Source organism: Rana temporaria, chromosome 5 (genome assembly GCF_905171775.1).
Source record: "Rana temporaria chromosome 5, aRanTem1.1, whole genome shotgun sequence".
Classification (NCBI taxonomy): domain Eukaryota; kingdom Metazoa; phylum Chordata; class Amphibia; order Anura; family Ranidae; genus Rana; species Rana temporaria.
This window is the reverse complement of record NC_053493.1, coordinates 201,332,683-201,346,865: the sequence shown is the minus strand read 5'-3', so window position 1 is coordinate 201,346,865 and position 14,183 is coordinate 201,332,683. Positions and strand designations below refer to the sequence as shown.

Below are 14,183 nucleotides of genomic sequence, written 5' to 3'. Positions count from 1 at the left end.
CCGATCTTCCGAGATCCTTGTGTTTTGTGGTGGATGCTATTAAAGACTCCACCCAGCAGGCTTCCCGTCTCTCACTATTTTTAGTACACATGCGGAGGCTCTTATGGTTAAAGAATTGGTCCGCGGAGGCTCCTTGCAAAAAGCTTCTGGCAGGGTTTCCCTTTCATGGGGAAAGGTTGTTTGGAGAGGATTTAGACAAATATATACAGAGGATCTCTAGTGGCAAGAGTACTCTTTTACCTGTCAAAAGAAGGTTTCGAGGCCCCACCTTTGAGCGATCAGCCTCTCCAGCCCCAGGACCCTCGACCTCCAGACAATATCGATGGCCTCCTGGCCGATCAGGCATGGGCAATAAGCCACAAGGGCAAGTTCCAGGTAACAAAAGGCCTTGGCCCTGGAATACATGGAAAACACTGGGCCAGATTCATGTAGATCAGCGGATCTTTAGATCCGCTCGATCTACGTGTTTTACGATCCGCCGGTGCAATTAAGCGAGGCTAGTGCAGTATTCATCAAGCACTTACCTCGAAAATTGCATCGTCGGATCGTAACTCCCCCGGCAGAATGCAAATTCTGCGACTAGGGGGAGTGTACAATTTAAATCAGGCGCGTTCCCACGCCGATTTAACTGCGCATGCGCCGCCGACGAAATTTCCCAGTGCGCATGCTCCAAATGACGTCGCTAGGACGTCATTGTTAGCGGCGGGTACGTCAATTGCGGCCATCCGTATTCCCGATCGACTTACGCAAACGACGTAAAAATTTGAATCTCGGCGCGGGAACGACGGCCATACTTAACATTAGCTACCCCTCATATAGCAGGGGTAGCTATCCGCCGGAAAAAGCCGAACGCAAACGACGTTAAAAAAAAGCGACGGGCGGGCGTACGGACTTGAATCAGCGGTTCTACTCATTTGCATATCCGACGCGTAAAAAAAATCGACGACACCTAGCGGCCGGCGGTAGATTGCAGCGTAAGATTCGACTGGTGTAAGTCACTTTCACCAGTCGGATCTAAGGGAGATCTATGAGGAATCTGATTCTATGAATCAGCCTCATAGATCCGACCGTCGGCTCTCACAGATACGACGGCGGATCTCAGAGATACGACGGCGGATCTCAGAGATACGACGGCGAATCAGGAGATCCGCCGTCGTATCTCTTGATGAATCTGCCCCACTGTGCATACATTTTTAGTGCAGAAAAAATGCACATGGAACTGCGTCTGGTGTGAACTGGCCCTTAGACTTACTAGCGCTAGATGCACTAACAAATTGAAGCCAAACTCCAGCTCACATTGTAGTTCTAGCAACCATTTTTTTGGGGTGGGATAAAGATTTTACAAGAATAAATAAAAGCTGATCATGATAAGCATCCCTGTCAGTGGTAATGGCTTGTCTCAACACTAACTGCTACATTTGCAGGAGAGCTCATTCTGTTAAACAGTTGCTGGCTAGATCACCAGGTGAAAAATAAAGAAAAAAGACTTGAAGAAAATCAATGCAGCCACCACATCTAAGAATTGGTAAGCTGCAATATAATATTTGCTTTTGAGTTTAATACCACTTTAAATCTACATAAGTACCCCAGCGTAAATGTAATATGATTACTTGGTTGTCCAGTATGCATCGATTCCTGAAGACGTATAAACTTGAAACGTATCAGTGTTTTCATAAAGGAAACCTGTACTGAATCCAAGCCATTGCTGATTTCCTTCTAGAAATGCTGGCTGCTGTGATGATGGGATCATTTTATAAATCACTTAGCCGATACACGTAACTATAAGTGAAAATGGAGCAAAGTAAGAACTCCAAATCTGCATAGTGGTTCTAGGTCAGTATATTTCTAATTGTTCAAGTCCAATAGATTAGTATGACAGCCAGGCAACTTTTCAGAAGGTGAGGACAGCTTTGGCAGCGTCAATATTTCTTTTAACAAACATTTGATTTACAGTGACTTTTGACAACCAGATTTTTGCTGTATATAATTCCAAGCAATTACCCTGTGGGACACCAAACCTTTCTCACCTGTAATTTTTTAAATATACTGTGAAATAAATTTGTAGTGCTGTCTGAGAACTAGTTTTAGCAAACACTCACTCGCTTATTGCATCTTGGCAGAAATGTGGCATATACACGGATAACATTTAAAGATCCAGACTTTCACATAACCAAACAACAATTATATTTGTTCTGATAAATTCCTAGTTCTGCATATGTACTATTGGACAGAAGGACTTACCTAGAGAATACTGTCTGCCTGTGCTTATGGTCCCAAGTGTCAAGATGGCAGATCGCCGGGTGTTTTTTTTTCCATGCGTGTGTGTGTGTTTTTTTTTTTGTTAAGGATCTTATTTAGGATTTGATGAAAATTGAGTAACATAGGTTTATCTGGAGTTCTGCTACCCTTGAAATATAACTGTACAGATATAGAAATAACAGATTATATTCATATATAATTACGGTATACATTTTTACTTTTTTCCATTGTAAATAACCGTGATTGCAGTTTAACTTCTAATCCACTAATTGTAGTTGCTCTGCATTAAACACCACTTAAAAGTATATCTGTGTTTAATGAGCAGGATGCAAATACTAAGTTTATTATTGTACACATATAAAATAAAAAAATGTATATTACATGCTGTCTTATGTGAATTTTATTTTTACAGATGATCATTTGGCTCGAGAAAACACTTGACAAAATAATAAGCATATTTATAATAATTTTGCTCGTTATTGGGACTCTCCTTTTAACCTTACTTTTGACAGCAAAGGTAAAATTTACATATTCAGTACTAGATAATTTTATTTTATTTTTTGTCTTGAAGGGTCCCTACATTTTCTAACATCGTTGAGAGAACACTATTTTATTTTAGTTGACACTTCTTACTGCTGAGCCCCTTTTGCACTTTGGTCATTTTCTTTATTATTACATTTTCTGCTGAGTTATTCACTGCATGGTAATTTTCTAGTCAAACCTAGTTCATAACAATCTGATTTCAGAGGTAAAATTACAAGCATACTATATTATCTGCCTTTTTATTTAGATATATATTTAAATGGCTACATAGTTAGTTATTTCCTATTTCATTTTTTTTCTAACTATATATTCTAATACAAGAAGGGCTAAATTTAACAAAAAGGAACCAATTGCACTTTGATAAATTTTAGCAATATCTAAAAAAAAAAAAGTCTGCATGGGGGGTGGGGGATAGTTTGCAGTTTTCACACCCTGTTTTGTGAGTACCCCACAGGGAAAAACCTCACTGATTGTATTGGAAACCAAGCTCAAGGAAACTGGCAAAAGTTTAAGAAAACGTTCACTCTGCCGAAATTCCTGCAAAACACTCAAACCACTCAGAGTGATGACCGTTCTCTTGCACTGGAGCAGGGCCCAATGCTACATCGCTACATCTGATTCTATCTCAGGCATGCAACAAGTGGCCTATTTTATCCATTTTCTTTTTTTATATATCTCAGACTTTCTCAGACAGCTAATGGCTTTAATACAGCCGTCGGTCAGGATTTTAAAAGCGCCAAGCTCCTTCCCTATTCCTGCTTTCTTTGCTGGAGTTGCAAAATGAAATGCCTCCTCTGGAGGACACAGACATTGAGGGGAATAAAGAGGCAGTGTTACAGGGAGCCGTGGAAGATTTCTATTCCCCAGCCTCCTATACACCTGGGGAATAGATGGCTTTACACAATATGTTTACCAATGTAAATATGCTGGCTTCCACTGTGTGGAAGAGTTTCAGCATAATCACACCTAATGTGATGTGACCTGATTCTCCTCCATTTTGCCATACTCCCTTGGATATTTCCCTAAGAAATCTGCTAAGTCTAAAAAGACATTCCCCCCGTTCATGAACCAATTGAATGGGAAATATTTGATAATTAGGATAACCCTGTAAAGATGTTCTTACTGTGCTTATAGGAGTATTCCTTTTTTTTTTTTAAAGGTTCTGCTTTCAGAAAATGTGAACGATTTTAATAGCTGTCTTTTAGCCACGCTGGCCCAGCTCTGCAAACCGCTACTGCTGCTGTTTCTGTTTGCCAGTCTGCAGCTAATTTTGCTAGGGAAACTAACAACCAACTGGATCCTGTCTTCTAGGACTAAATCTTGGCAAAGCACTTGCAGACACTGCCCTCTGCCTTACACTTTTTTTTGATGCCTTGACTCAAATCTCCAGATTGGCTCCCATTCCTGTTCATTTGAGCATATTCCTGCAGCTAATATGGGAGGATTCGTCCTATCCTGGACCTAAAACCCTAAACATGTAGTTTTTTTTTTTTATGTTCCAAAGTTTTCCATGGGATTTCTAAAGTCGGTGTTTCCTCTGAGACCAGGGTAACATTCGAGATGCTTATGTACATATTTCCATTTACTCTACTACACTTCACAGTAGAAGACAAACTCTTGCATTTTTTTAATGTAGCCATTTGCCTGTCTTCTGCACCCAGAGCACTCATAAAGATACTTTGAGCCCCTTTCAGGACATTCAGATAACAGGACACTTTTTTTTAAAGAACGTATCTTCCCTTTTAGCTGTGTGCAATCACTCTATTAAGTTCTTTTCTTGAGTTCATTCATACCTTCTCGAAGTCCTACCCTACTTCCGTGGAAGCAGATTTGGTCACAAGGTTCTTGCAGTGGCACTCTGAATTGGGTCTGTTGAGCTTTGTTTTTGTTGAGCCCATTGGCACAGTTTGTCCACTTTCCACTGTTGCCCAGTCATTGCTTAGGGACGTCCAAGGGTCTGTGAATATCCAGCCTGTGTCCTGTACTTTTTGATTAGGATAAAAGGAAGATTGACTTGCTTGTAAATGCCATATTTTCCCGAAACATTAACAAGAAAAATACAGGTTAGTCAAAATCATATTTTGATCATATTTATTATTCCATTTCCCTGCATTTGAAAGGAAAACTTTATTTTTAAGGAATCTTACAATTACAACCCCCCCCCCCCCCCCCACACACACACACACACACACACACACACACACACACACACACAAAATCATTATATATATATATTTTTTTTTTGTGTAATCTATTTATAACATTCTTTAATTATTATACAGGATTTATATAGCGCCAACAGTTTACGCAGTGCTTAACAAAATAAAGGAAGACAATAAAGGTTCAATAGAAAAAAAACCAAGAGGGCAGAGAGGAAAGATCCCTGGTGCCGCGCATCCATGGAGTCATATGGTAGTAAGAAAGAACCTCAGCCTGGGCTCCTGCTAGGCCACGCCCCAATGTGTTTTGCTCCTCCCCCAGAGCTTCCAGTGACTACAGGAGCTAGGACTAGCTCCATCCCTTGCTGGCACTCCTGCAGTGATTGCAGCGTCACTCACACTACTCGGAATAGTGATCGAGCCTGAGCGGCACACTAAACAAACCGTGGGTCACAGGGTTATGAGTTTACAATCTAATTGGGGGGGCAAGTGGTACAAAAGGTAATAACTGTGAGGGATAAGCTGATAGAAGAATTCAAAGTTCAGTGATTAGGTGGAGGCAGGATAGGCTTCCATGAAGAGATGAGTTTTCAGAGATCGCCTAAAGGTGACCAGAGAAGAAGATTGGTTGGTAAGGTAGAGGAGTCTGGCAGCAGCATATATGATGGCCTGAAGGGGGATTTTTTTTTTGCAGTGTTATTCAAAATGTGGCAGCTTACCTTTTTACTATATAATCTAATAAGACTTCTTTTCAATTATAGGTTCATGAAGAAAGTGTTCATATTATTGAAGTTACCAGCAATCTGATCAATGAAACTGTCTCCAATCATCCAGAATGGGCAAAGTAAGAACACTAAGTATTTTTATTTGGACACTCATCACTATTTTACTATCAGTTTGAAAATGTTCAGCAAATTGTAACCTGTTCTTGCTGATGTGGCAGGCTTTATTGCAGAGAGCGACCCAATGTAAATACTTTTTTTTCTGTGCTGAGAGCGCTCCCAGCACAGACAACGGTGGGGACTGGAAAGCTTCTGATGCATACTTGCCCTGGCTGAGGGAAGGAGGTTCTCACCCAAGATTTGATGGTACATGGCCCATCCATCGTCCCATGGATGCAGTGAAGTTGTCCTGTCCCCTTAGCAGAAAAACACCCCCAAATCATGTTTCCACCTCCATGTTTGATGGTAGGGATGGTGTTCTTGGGGTCATAGGCAGCATTCCTCCTCCATCACCCACAGCGAGTTGAGTTAATGACAAAGAGCTTGATTTTTGGTGTTATCTGACCACAACACTTTCACCCAGTTCTCCTCTGAATCATTCAGATGTTCATTAGCAAACTTCAGACAGGCCTGTACATGTGCTTTCTTGTGCAGGGGGACCTTGCGGACACTGCAGGATTTCAGTCCTTCACAGGGTTGTGTGTTGCCAATTGTTATCTTGGTAAAATTTGGTCCCAGCTGCTTTGAGATCATTGACAAGATTCTCCCGTGTAGTTCTGGGGCGATTCGTCACCGTTCTCATGAGCATTGAAACTCCACAAGGTGAGATCTTGCATGGAGCCCCAGACTGGGGAAGATTGACAGTTATTTTGTGTTTCTTCCATTTGCAAATAATCGCACCAACTGTTGTCACCCTCTCAAGCTGCTTTCTGATGGTCGTGTAACCCATTCCAGCTTTGTGTAGGTCTACAATCTTGTCCCTGACATCCTTGGACAGATCTTTGGTCTTGGCCATGGTGGAGAGATTGTAATCAGATTGATTGCTTCTGAGATTAGGAGCACTCCGTTGACGAGTCCTGGTTCTATGTGTCCAGCAATTCTGTTTGCATAGAACTTAAAAATCCAATTTTCCCAGTCCTCCTGTTGGCTGTTCCCTTAGGTCTATTTCACACAGGCTTCAGCTTGTATAAGAGCAGTGTGAACATAAAGCTTTGGCAAAGTATTTCCATAGCTTTTAGAAATATTTGTTTGAAGCTTTTAAAGTACTATTGAACTGCAGTTTGTAAATGTTGATCCTAATGGGAGTGTTGATTGCCACTTTAAACACTTTAGTAAGCTTCAGCACTTCTTGAAGCTCGTTGAAAACCTGCTGAAGCCTGCTAGCCACTTGTTTAAAGTGGCAATCAACGCTCCCAATAGGATCTGTGTTCAACATACAGCGGGTAAAATAAGTATTGAACAAGTCACCACTTTTCTAGGTAAATATGTTTCTAAAGATGCTATTAACATGCAATTTTCACCACATCAGTAAGAACCTATGCAATTCATACATACAAAGAAACCAAAAAGGTTAAAGTGGTTGTAAAGCCAACCACACAACTTGCACCTACAGGTAAGCCTAGATTAAGGCTTACCTGTAGGTGCAAGAAATATCTCCTTAACCTACACGGATAAGGAGAAAAAAACGGGCACAGATGTCTACGGCGCATGCGCGTGCTAACGCTGTATGCTATGCATACTAGCTCATTATGACTTTATCCTGCAGGTTTTTTTTTTATTATTTATGAGGGTTTACTTCCTCTTTAGGAAATTAAGTTAAATGTAATAAAATGGAATGACATATGGAAAAAGTATTTTTGTAATGGCAATTTGCATATACTCCAGAATGTTATAAAGAGTGATCAGATGAATTGCAATTCATTGCAAAGTCACTCTTTGCCATGAAAATGTACTTAATCCCATAAAAAATATTTCCCCTGCATTTGTGAAGAAGGCTTCAGGGCAGCCAAGAAAGTCCAACAAGCGCTAGGTCCATCTTCTACGGTTAATTCAGCTGCTGGATTGGGGCACCACCAGTGCAGAGCTTGCTCAGGAATGGCAGCAGGCAGGTATGAGTGCATCTGCATGCACAGTGAGGTGAAGAATTTTGGAGGATAACCTGGTGTCAAGAAGGGCAGCAAAGAAGCCACTTCTCTCCAGGAAAAACATCAGGGACAGACTTATATTCTTTAAAGGTACAGGGATTGGACTGCTGAGGACTGGGGTAAAGTAGTTTTTTTCTGATGAATCCCTTTTCCGATTGTTTGGGGCATCTGGAAAAAAACCTCTCCAGAAAAGAAAAGGGGAGCGCTGCCATCAGTCCTGTGTCATGCCAACAGTAAAGCATCCTGAGATTATTTATGTGTGGGGTTGCTTCTCAGCCAAGGGAGTGGGCTCATTCACAATTTTATCTAAGAACACAGCCATTAACCACTTAAGCCCCGGACCAAAATGCTGCCTAAAGACCCAAGGGGTTTTTACAGTTCAGGACTGCGTGGCTTTAACAGACAATTGCGCGGTCGTGCGACGTGGCTCCCAAACAAAATTGGCGTCTTTTTTTCCCCACAAATAGAGATTTCTTTTGGTGGTATTTGATCACCTCTGCGGTTTTTATTTTTTGCGCTATAAACAAAAATAGAGCGACAATTTTGAAAAAAATGCAATATTTTTTACTTTTTGCTGTAATAAATATCCCCCAAAAACATATATAAAAAAAAATGTTTTCCTCAGTTTAGGCCGATACGTATTCTTCTACCTATTTTTGGTAAAAAAAATCGCAATAATCGTTTATCGGTTGGTTTGCGCAAAATTTATAGCGTTTACAAAATAGGGGATAGTTTTTTTTTTTTTTTTTTTTTTTTTACTACTAATGGCAGCGATCAGCGATTTTTTTCGTGACTGCGGCATTATGGCGGACACTTCGGACAATTTTGACACATTTTTGGGACAATTGTCATTTTCACAGCAAAAAATGCATTTAAATTGCATTGTTTATTGTGAAAATGACAGTTGCAGTTTGGGAGTTAAACAAATCCTTGCTGTAGGATTTGTGTTGTGTTTAGTGTGTGTTTACTAGTGTAGGGGGGAGTGGCTGTAGGAATGACATCATCGATCGTGTCTTCCCTATCAAGGGGATGACGCGATCGATGCGCCGACACAGTGAAGCACGGGGAAGCCGTGTTTACACACGGCTCTCCCCGTTCTTCAGCTCCGGGGAGCGGCTATAAACAAATAGCCGCGCCGTCGTCCCGGATCGCTCCCCGAGCGGACCCGACCTCCGCATGTACCGGGGGGGGGGTCCCGATCGGACCCCCCACCCACGTCTAGGCAGGCACGTACAGGTACGTGATTGTGCCTGTCCGTGCCATTCTGCCGACGTAAATGTACATGAGGAGGTCGGGAAGTGGTTAATAAAGAATACAACAAAAAGATCCCCCAAAAGCAACTTCTCCCAACCATCCAAGAACAGTTTGGTGAGGAACAATGTCTTTTCCATTATGATGGAGGCAAAAATGATAACTAAGTGGCTTAGGAAACAAAACATCACAATTTTGGGTCCATGGCCTGGAAACTCCCCAGAGTTTACCTTAATCCATTTGGGAACTTGTGGTCAATCCTCAAGAGGCAGGTGAACAAAAAAAAAAACCTCCAATTCTGACAAACTCCAAGCATTGTTTATGCAAGAGTTGGGCCGCCACCAGTCAGGATGTGACCCAAAAGTTGATTGACCGCATGCTAGGGTCAAGAGGTCTTGAAAAAGAAAATATGTAATTGTCAATTAACCACTTAAGACCCGGACCAAAATGCAGCTAAAGGACCTTGCCCCTTTTTTCGGCACTGCGTCGCTTTAACTGACAATTGCGCTGTCGTGCGACGTGGCTCCCAAACAAAATTGGCGTCCTTTTTTTCCCACAAATAGAGCTTTCTTTTGGTGGTATTTGATCACCTCTGCGGTTTTTATTTTTTGCACTATAAACAAAAATAGAGTGACAATTTTGAACAAAATGCAATATTTTTTACTTTTTGCTATAATAACTATCCCCCAAAAAATATATAAAAAAAAAATATTTTTTCCTCAGTTTAGGCTGATAGGTATTCTTCTACATATTTTTGGTAAAAAAAATTGCAATAAGCGTTTATCGGTTGGTTTGCGCAAAATTTATAGCGTTTATTAAATAGGGGATAGTTTTATTGCATTTTTTTTTTTTTTACTACTAATGGTGACGATCAGCGATTTTTTTCCGTGACTGCGACATTATGGCGGACACTTCGGACAATTTTGACACATATTTGGGACCATTGTCATTTTCACAGCAAAAATGCATTTAAAATGCATTGTTTACTGTGGAAATTACAGTTGCAGTTTGGGAGTTAACCACAGGGGGCGCTGAAGGAGTTATGTTTCACCTAGTGTGTGTTTACAACTGTAGGGGGGTGTGGCTGTAGGAGTGACGCCATCGATTGTGTCTCCCTATAAAAGGGATGACACGATCGATGCAGCCGCCACAGTGAAGAACGGGGAAGCCGTGTTTACACGCGGCTCTCCCCGTTCTTCAGCTCCGGGGACCGATTGCGGGACCCCAGCGGCGATCGGGTCTGCCGGTCCCGGAGCTTCGGAGCGCACCGCGGGCGCGTGCCCGCGACCCACGTCTGGGTACATGTACAGGACGTACCTGTACGTACATATGACCAGCCGTGCCATTCTGCTGACGTATATGTGCAGGAGGCGGTCCTTAAGTGGTTAAAGCCATTGACACTTATGAAATACTTGTAATTATAGTTCAGTATATCAATAGTAACATCTGACAAAAAGAGCTAAAAACACCTGAAACTGCAGACTTTGTGAAAATTTATATTTGTCATTCTCAAAACTTTTGGCCATGGCTGTACACTTTGATGTTTTGTTGATGAAATCAATCTTTTAAAATATTGTACAAGTTTCCACTTTGCTTTTTGTTGTGTATGCCCATCTTTTAATCCTGGTTTGTATCTATATATATAAAACTCAACGTGTGTGTGTATGTATGTTCCAGCATCACGTCTAAACGGCTAAAGATATTAACATGAAACTTGGCACACATGTTACTTATATGTCAGCAACAAACATAGGATAGGTGGTTTAACCCTTACCCACCCCCATTTGCCATGGTCGGGGTTTTTCTTTAAAGTCCCATTCAACTCTATGGGAAATACATCTTACATCATAACTTCCAAACGGCTGTAGATATTTCGATAACACTTGGTCACATGTTACTTATATGCCCACTTAAACTATAGGATAGTTAATTTATCCCTTAACTACCCCCATTTGTGAGGGTCGGGGTTTTTGTTTAAAGTCCCATGCAAATCAATGGGAAATGTATGTTCCCACATAACTTCTGTACGCCTGGAGATATTTCAATAATACCTGGTACACATATTACTTATATGCCAAATAAAAATATATGACAGTTAAATTAACCCTTACCTACACCCTTATATAAAAGATGGGTATATTTATATTACTATGATTTTCCTCCCCAAAAGGTTAAGATAGGAAGACCGGGCAACGCCGGGTATCAGCTAGTATATTTTAAAATTCAACCTTCATAAAATCAATCTCTTAAATTGATATTGAACAAATGTCCCCCTTGCTCTTTTGTGTATGGCTAGCCTTCAACTCTGGATATAGTATTTTATCTAATATTTTTGTTTATACAGTTGGCTACCTGAAGCAAAAGTTGTCCAGACAGCTCTCAACTCTGCTGCAAACAATGTTTATCAGTATGGTAGAGAATGGATTACTAATAAGGTAAGCATGCATTTTTTATTAAAAAAAAATTCTAGGCCTTTTTAAAACTGTACTAAACCCAAAACCAAACAACGCTTAAAGAGGAAGTAAACCCTGATGGGTTTTACTTCCTCTTTATTTCCCTGCAAAGGCAAAGCATAATGGGCGACTATGTATGAATGAATGAATGAAAACTTATATAGCGCAGCACATGCGAACTTAATCGCCTCTGGGCGCTTGTTGTTCCTGTCTCCTTTGGTATCAAAAGAGATGAGTCTTGATCTTTCTCCTGAATGCTAAGTGATTCTCCTCCAACCGAATGCTGGTTGGTAAAGCGTTCCATAGTCTAGGCCCTTGGACCGCGAATCTCCTTTCTCCTTTGGACTTGTATCTGGCTTTGGGTATCTGGAGGAAATTTTGATTGGTGGATCGCAGAACGCGATTGGGATTATGAGCTTTTATTTTTTCGCATAGATAATGGGGAGCATTCCCATAGATACATCTATGCGTTAGACAGAGTGCTTTAAAAGTGATTCTGTCTTTTACTGGTAACCAGTGAAGGGCTCTCAGTGAAGGTGAGATTGATTCCCAAGGTTTTTTCCCAGTCACAAGTCTAGCGGCCGTATTTTGAACGACTTGTAGACGAGCGATTTGGTACTTGGGGAGTCCGAGGTAAAGGGAATTTGCATAGTCCAATCTTGAGTTTACAATCGCTCCCACCACGACCGCTATGTCTTCCTTGGGAATAAAAGGAGTAAGTCTGTGTAGTAGGCGCAGCAGATGGTGAGATCCGCTGACTACTGACCCTATTTGTGCGTCCAATGTCATGTGAGAGTCAAAGATGACCCCGAGACTTTTGACTTTGGCGCTAGGGGTGATGATTTTGCCCAGAATGGGCAGGGGGGTCCAAGTTGTTGTAGGTTGATTCATACGCTTGGCGTGAAACAGGAGAAGTTCTGTTTTCTCTCCGTTGAGTTTAAGATAACTCTTTGTCATCCAGTCCTCTATCAAAGAGAGGCATGTCTCTAGATTGAGGTGATGATCCTTTTTATTGCAAATGCGGAAATATAGTTGCGTGTCGTCTGCATATGAGTGGTAGAGCAGTTTTTGACTGCTAATAATCTCAAAAAGAGGGCGAAGATAGATGTTGAATAACACCGGCGACAGGGGGGATCCTTGAGGGACTCCGCACGATACCGTGCGTTTCTCAGAAGTGAAAGGTCCTAACTTCACTATTTGCGATCGGTTTTCCAAAAAAGAGGAGAACCAAGATAAATCGCCTTCTGCGACTCTGGCTACTTCAGCTAGCCGAGTCAATAAAAGCTTGTGGTCTACTGTGTCGAAGGCTGCGCTCAGGTCCAACAGAACCAGAAGACAAGATTCTCCTTCATCTGCGGCCTCGAGAGCGTCGTCCCATATTTTGAGCAATGCGGTTTCTGTCCCGTGTCCAGGCCGGAATCCCGATTGAAATGGGTCAAGTAGGTTGTGGGTATCTAGATGATGTTGCAGCTGTTGTACCACTACTTTTTCCATTACCTTTGAGAGTACATTTAGACCTGTTATTGGACGACGGTGGAGTGGGTCCTTGGGGTCCAGGTTGGGTTTCTTCAAGATGGGTCGAATTATACCCTCCTTCAACTGGGAGGGCACTATGCCTTCCCTGAAGGATTGGTTGATAAGCTGCGTGATAGGAGGTGCCAGGATGTCGGCGCATTCCTTCAGCAGTTTAGTGGGGATGATATCATTCGGCGCTGTGCTGTTACGCAGAGTACCGATGATATTTTTAGTGGCATGGATAGAGATAGGTTCCAGCGTGAACTTACCTGGTTGTGGTGAATTACTGCAGGTATTGTGTAAATCATTACGGGGAGAGTTGAGGGGGGAATTATTTTGCTGAATGCTTTGTCGGATCCCCTCGATTTTATTAATGAAGTAATCCGACAATTCACTGCAAAATTCTTGTGAGTCCGAATTGGGGGCTTCAAGACATCTTGGATTCATGGTCTGAGTGACCAATTTAAAGAGTTCGCGTGGGCGATTAAGGGCGCTGTTGATAGCCTCGGAAAAATAGTTTTTCTTGGCTTTGAAGATTTCTTTGTGGTATTTTCTTGTTGTTGCTTTGTAGACGATAAGGTTCTCATCTGAAGAGCTTCTTTTCCAGGCAGCTTCCGCCCTTCTACGCTCTTGCTTCAGTAATGCCAGTTGGTTATTGAACCAGCTGGAGTTATTTTTCCGGATGCGGGTTTTACGTTTCGGCGCTATTAAGTCGGCTGACTGTAATAGGGCTGTGTTTATGGTATCCAGCGTTTCTTCAGCCGTTTGATGCGGCTGAATTGTATTTATTTTTTTCCTTAACGTGGTTTTGAAGAGTTCCGAGTGGAGCTTCTTCTGACATCTAGTCCAGTGTGTTGTCACTAGATTTGATGTTTTAGTTAAGGGTGGGAAATCGGAAATAATGAATTTAATTGCATGGTGATCTGTCCATGGCAATGGTTCATTTTCCAAGATTTTTATTTCCAGATCTTGTCTGAAAATAAGATCGAGTGTGTGACCTGAAGCATGTGTGGGCCCACATACTAGTTGTTGTAGCCCTAATCCTTCGAAGTGATCAATGCAGGCGTCGGCAGCGGGGTCTTGCGGGGAGTTGGCCCAGAGATTGAAGTCCCCGAGCAGCAAAAGGTGTTTGCTGTT

At 41.8% G+C, this 14,183-nt stretch overlaps 1 protein-coding gene across 3 annotated transcripts in view; it reads left to right on the top strand.

Moving 5' to 3' along the window:
* Positions 1-14,183, top strand: part of TMEM245 (transmembrane protein 245) — a 125,951-nt gene that overhangs the window by 63,784 nt on the left and 47,984 nt on the right. For all 3 annotated transcript variants that reach the window (XM_040353478.1, XM_040353479.1, XM_040353480.1), the window contains 3 exons: positions 2,672-2,776; positions 5,723-5,805; positions 11,423-11,513. In XM_040353478.1, the coding sequence (XP_040209412.1) occupies positions 2,672-2,776; positions 5,723-5,805; positions 11,423-11,513 (279 nt within the window). The remainder of the gene's footprint in view (positions 1-2,671; positions 2,777-5,722; positions 5,806-11,422; positions 11,514-14,183) is intronic.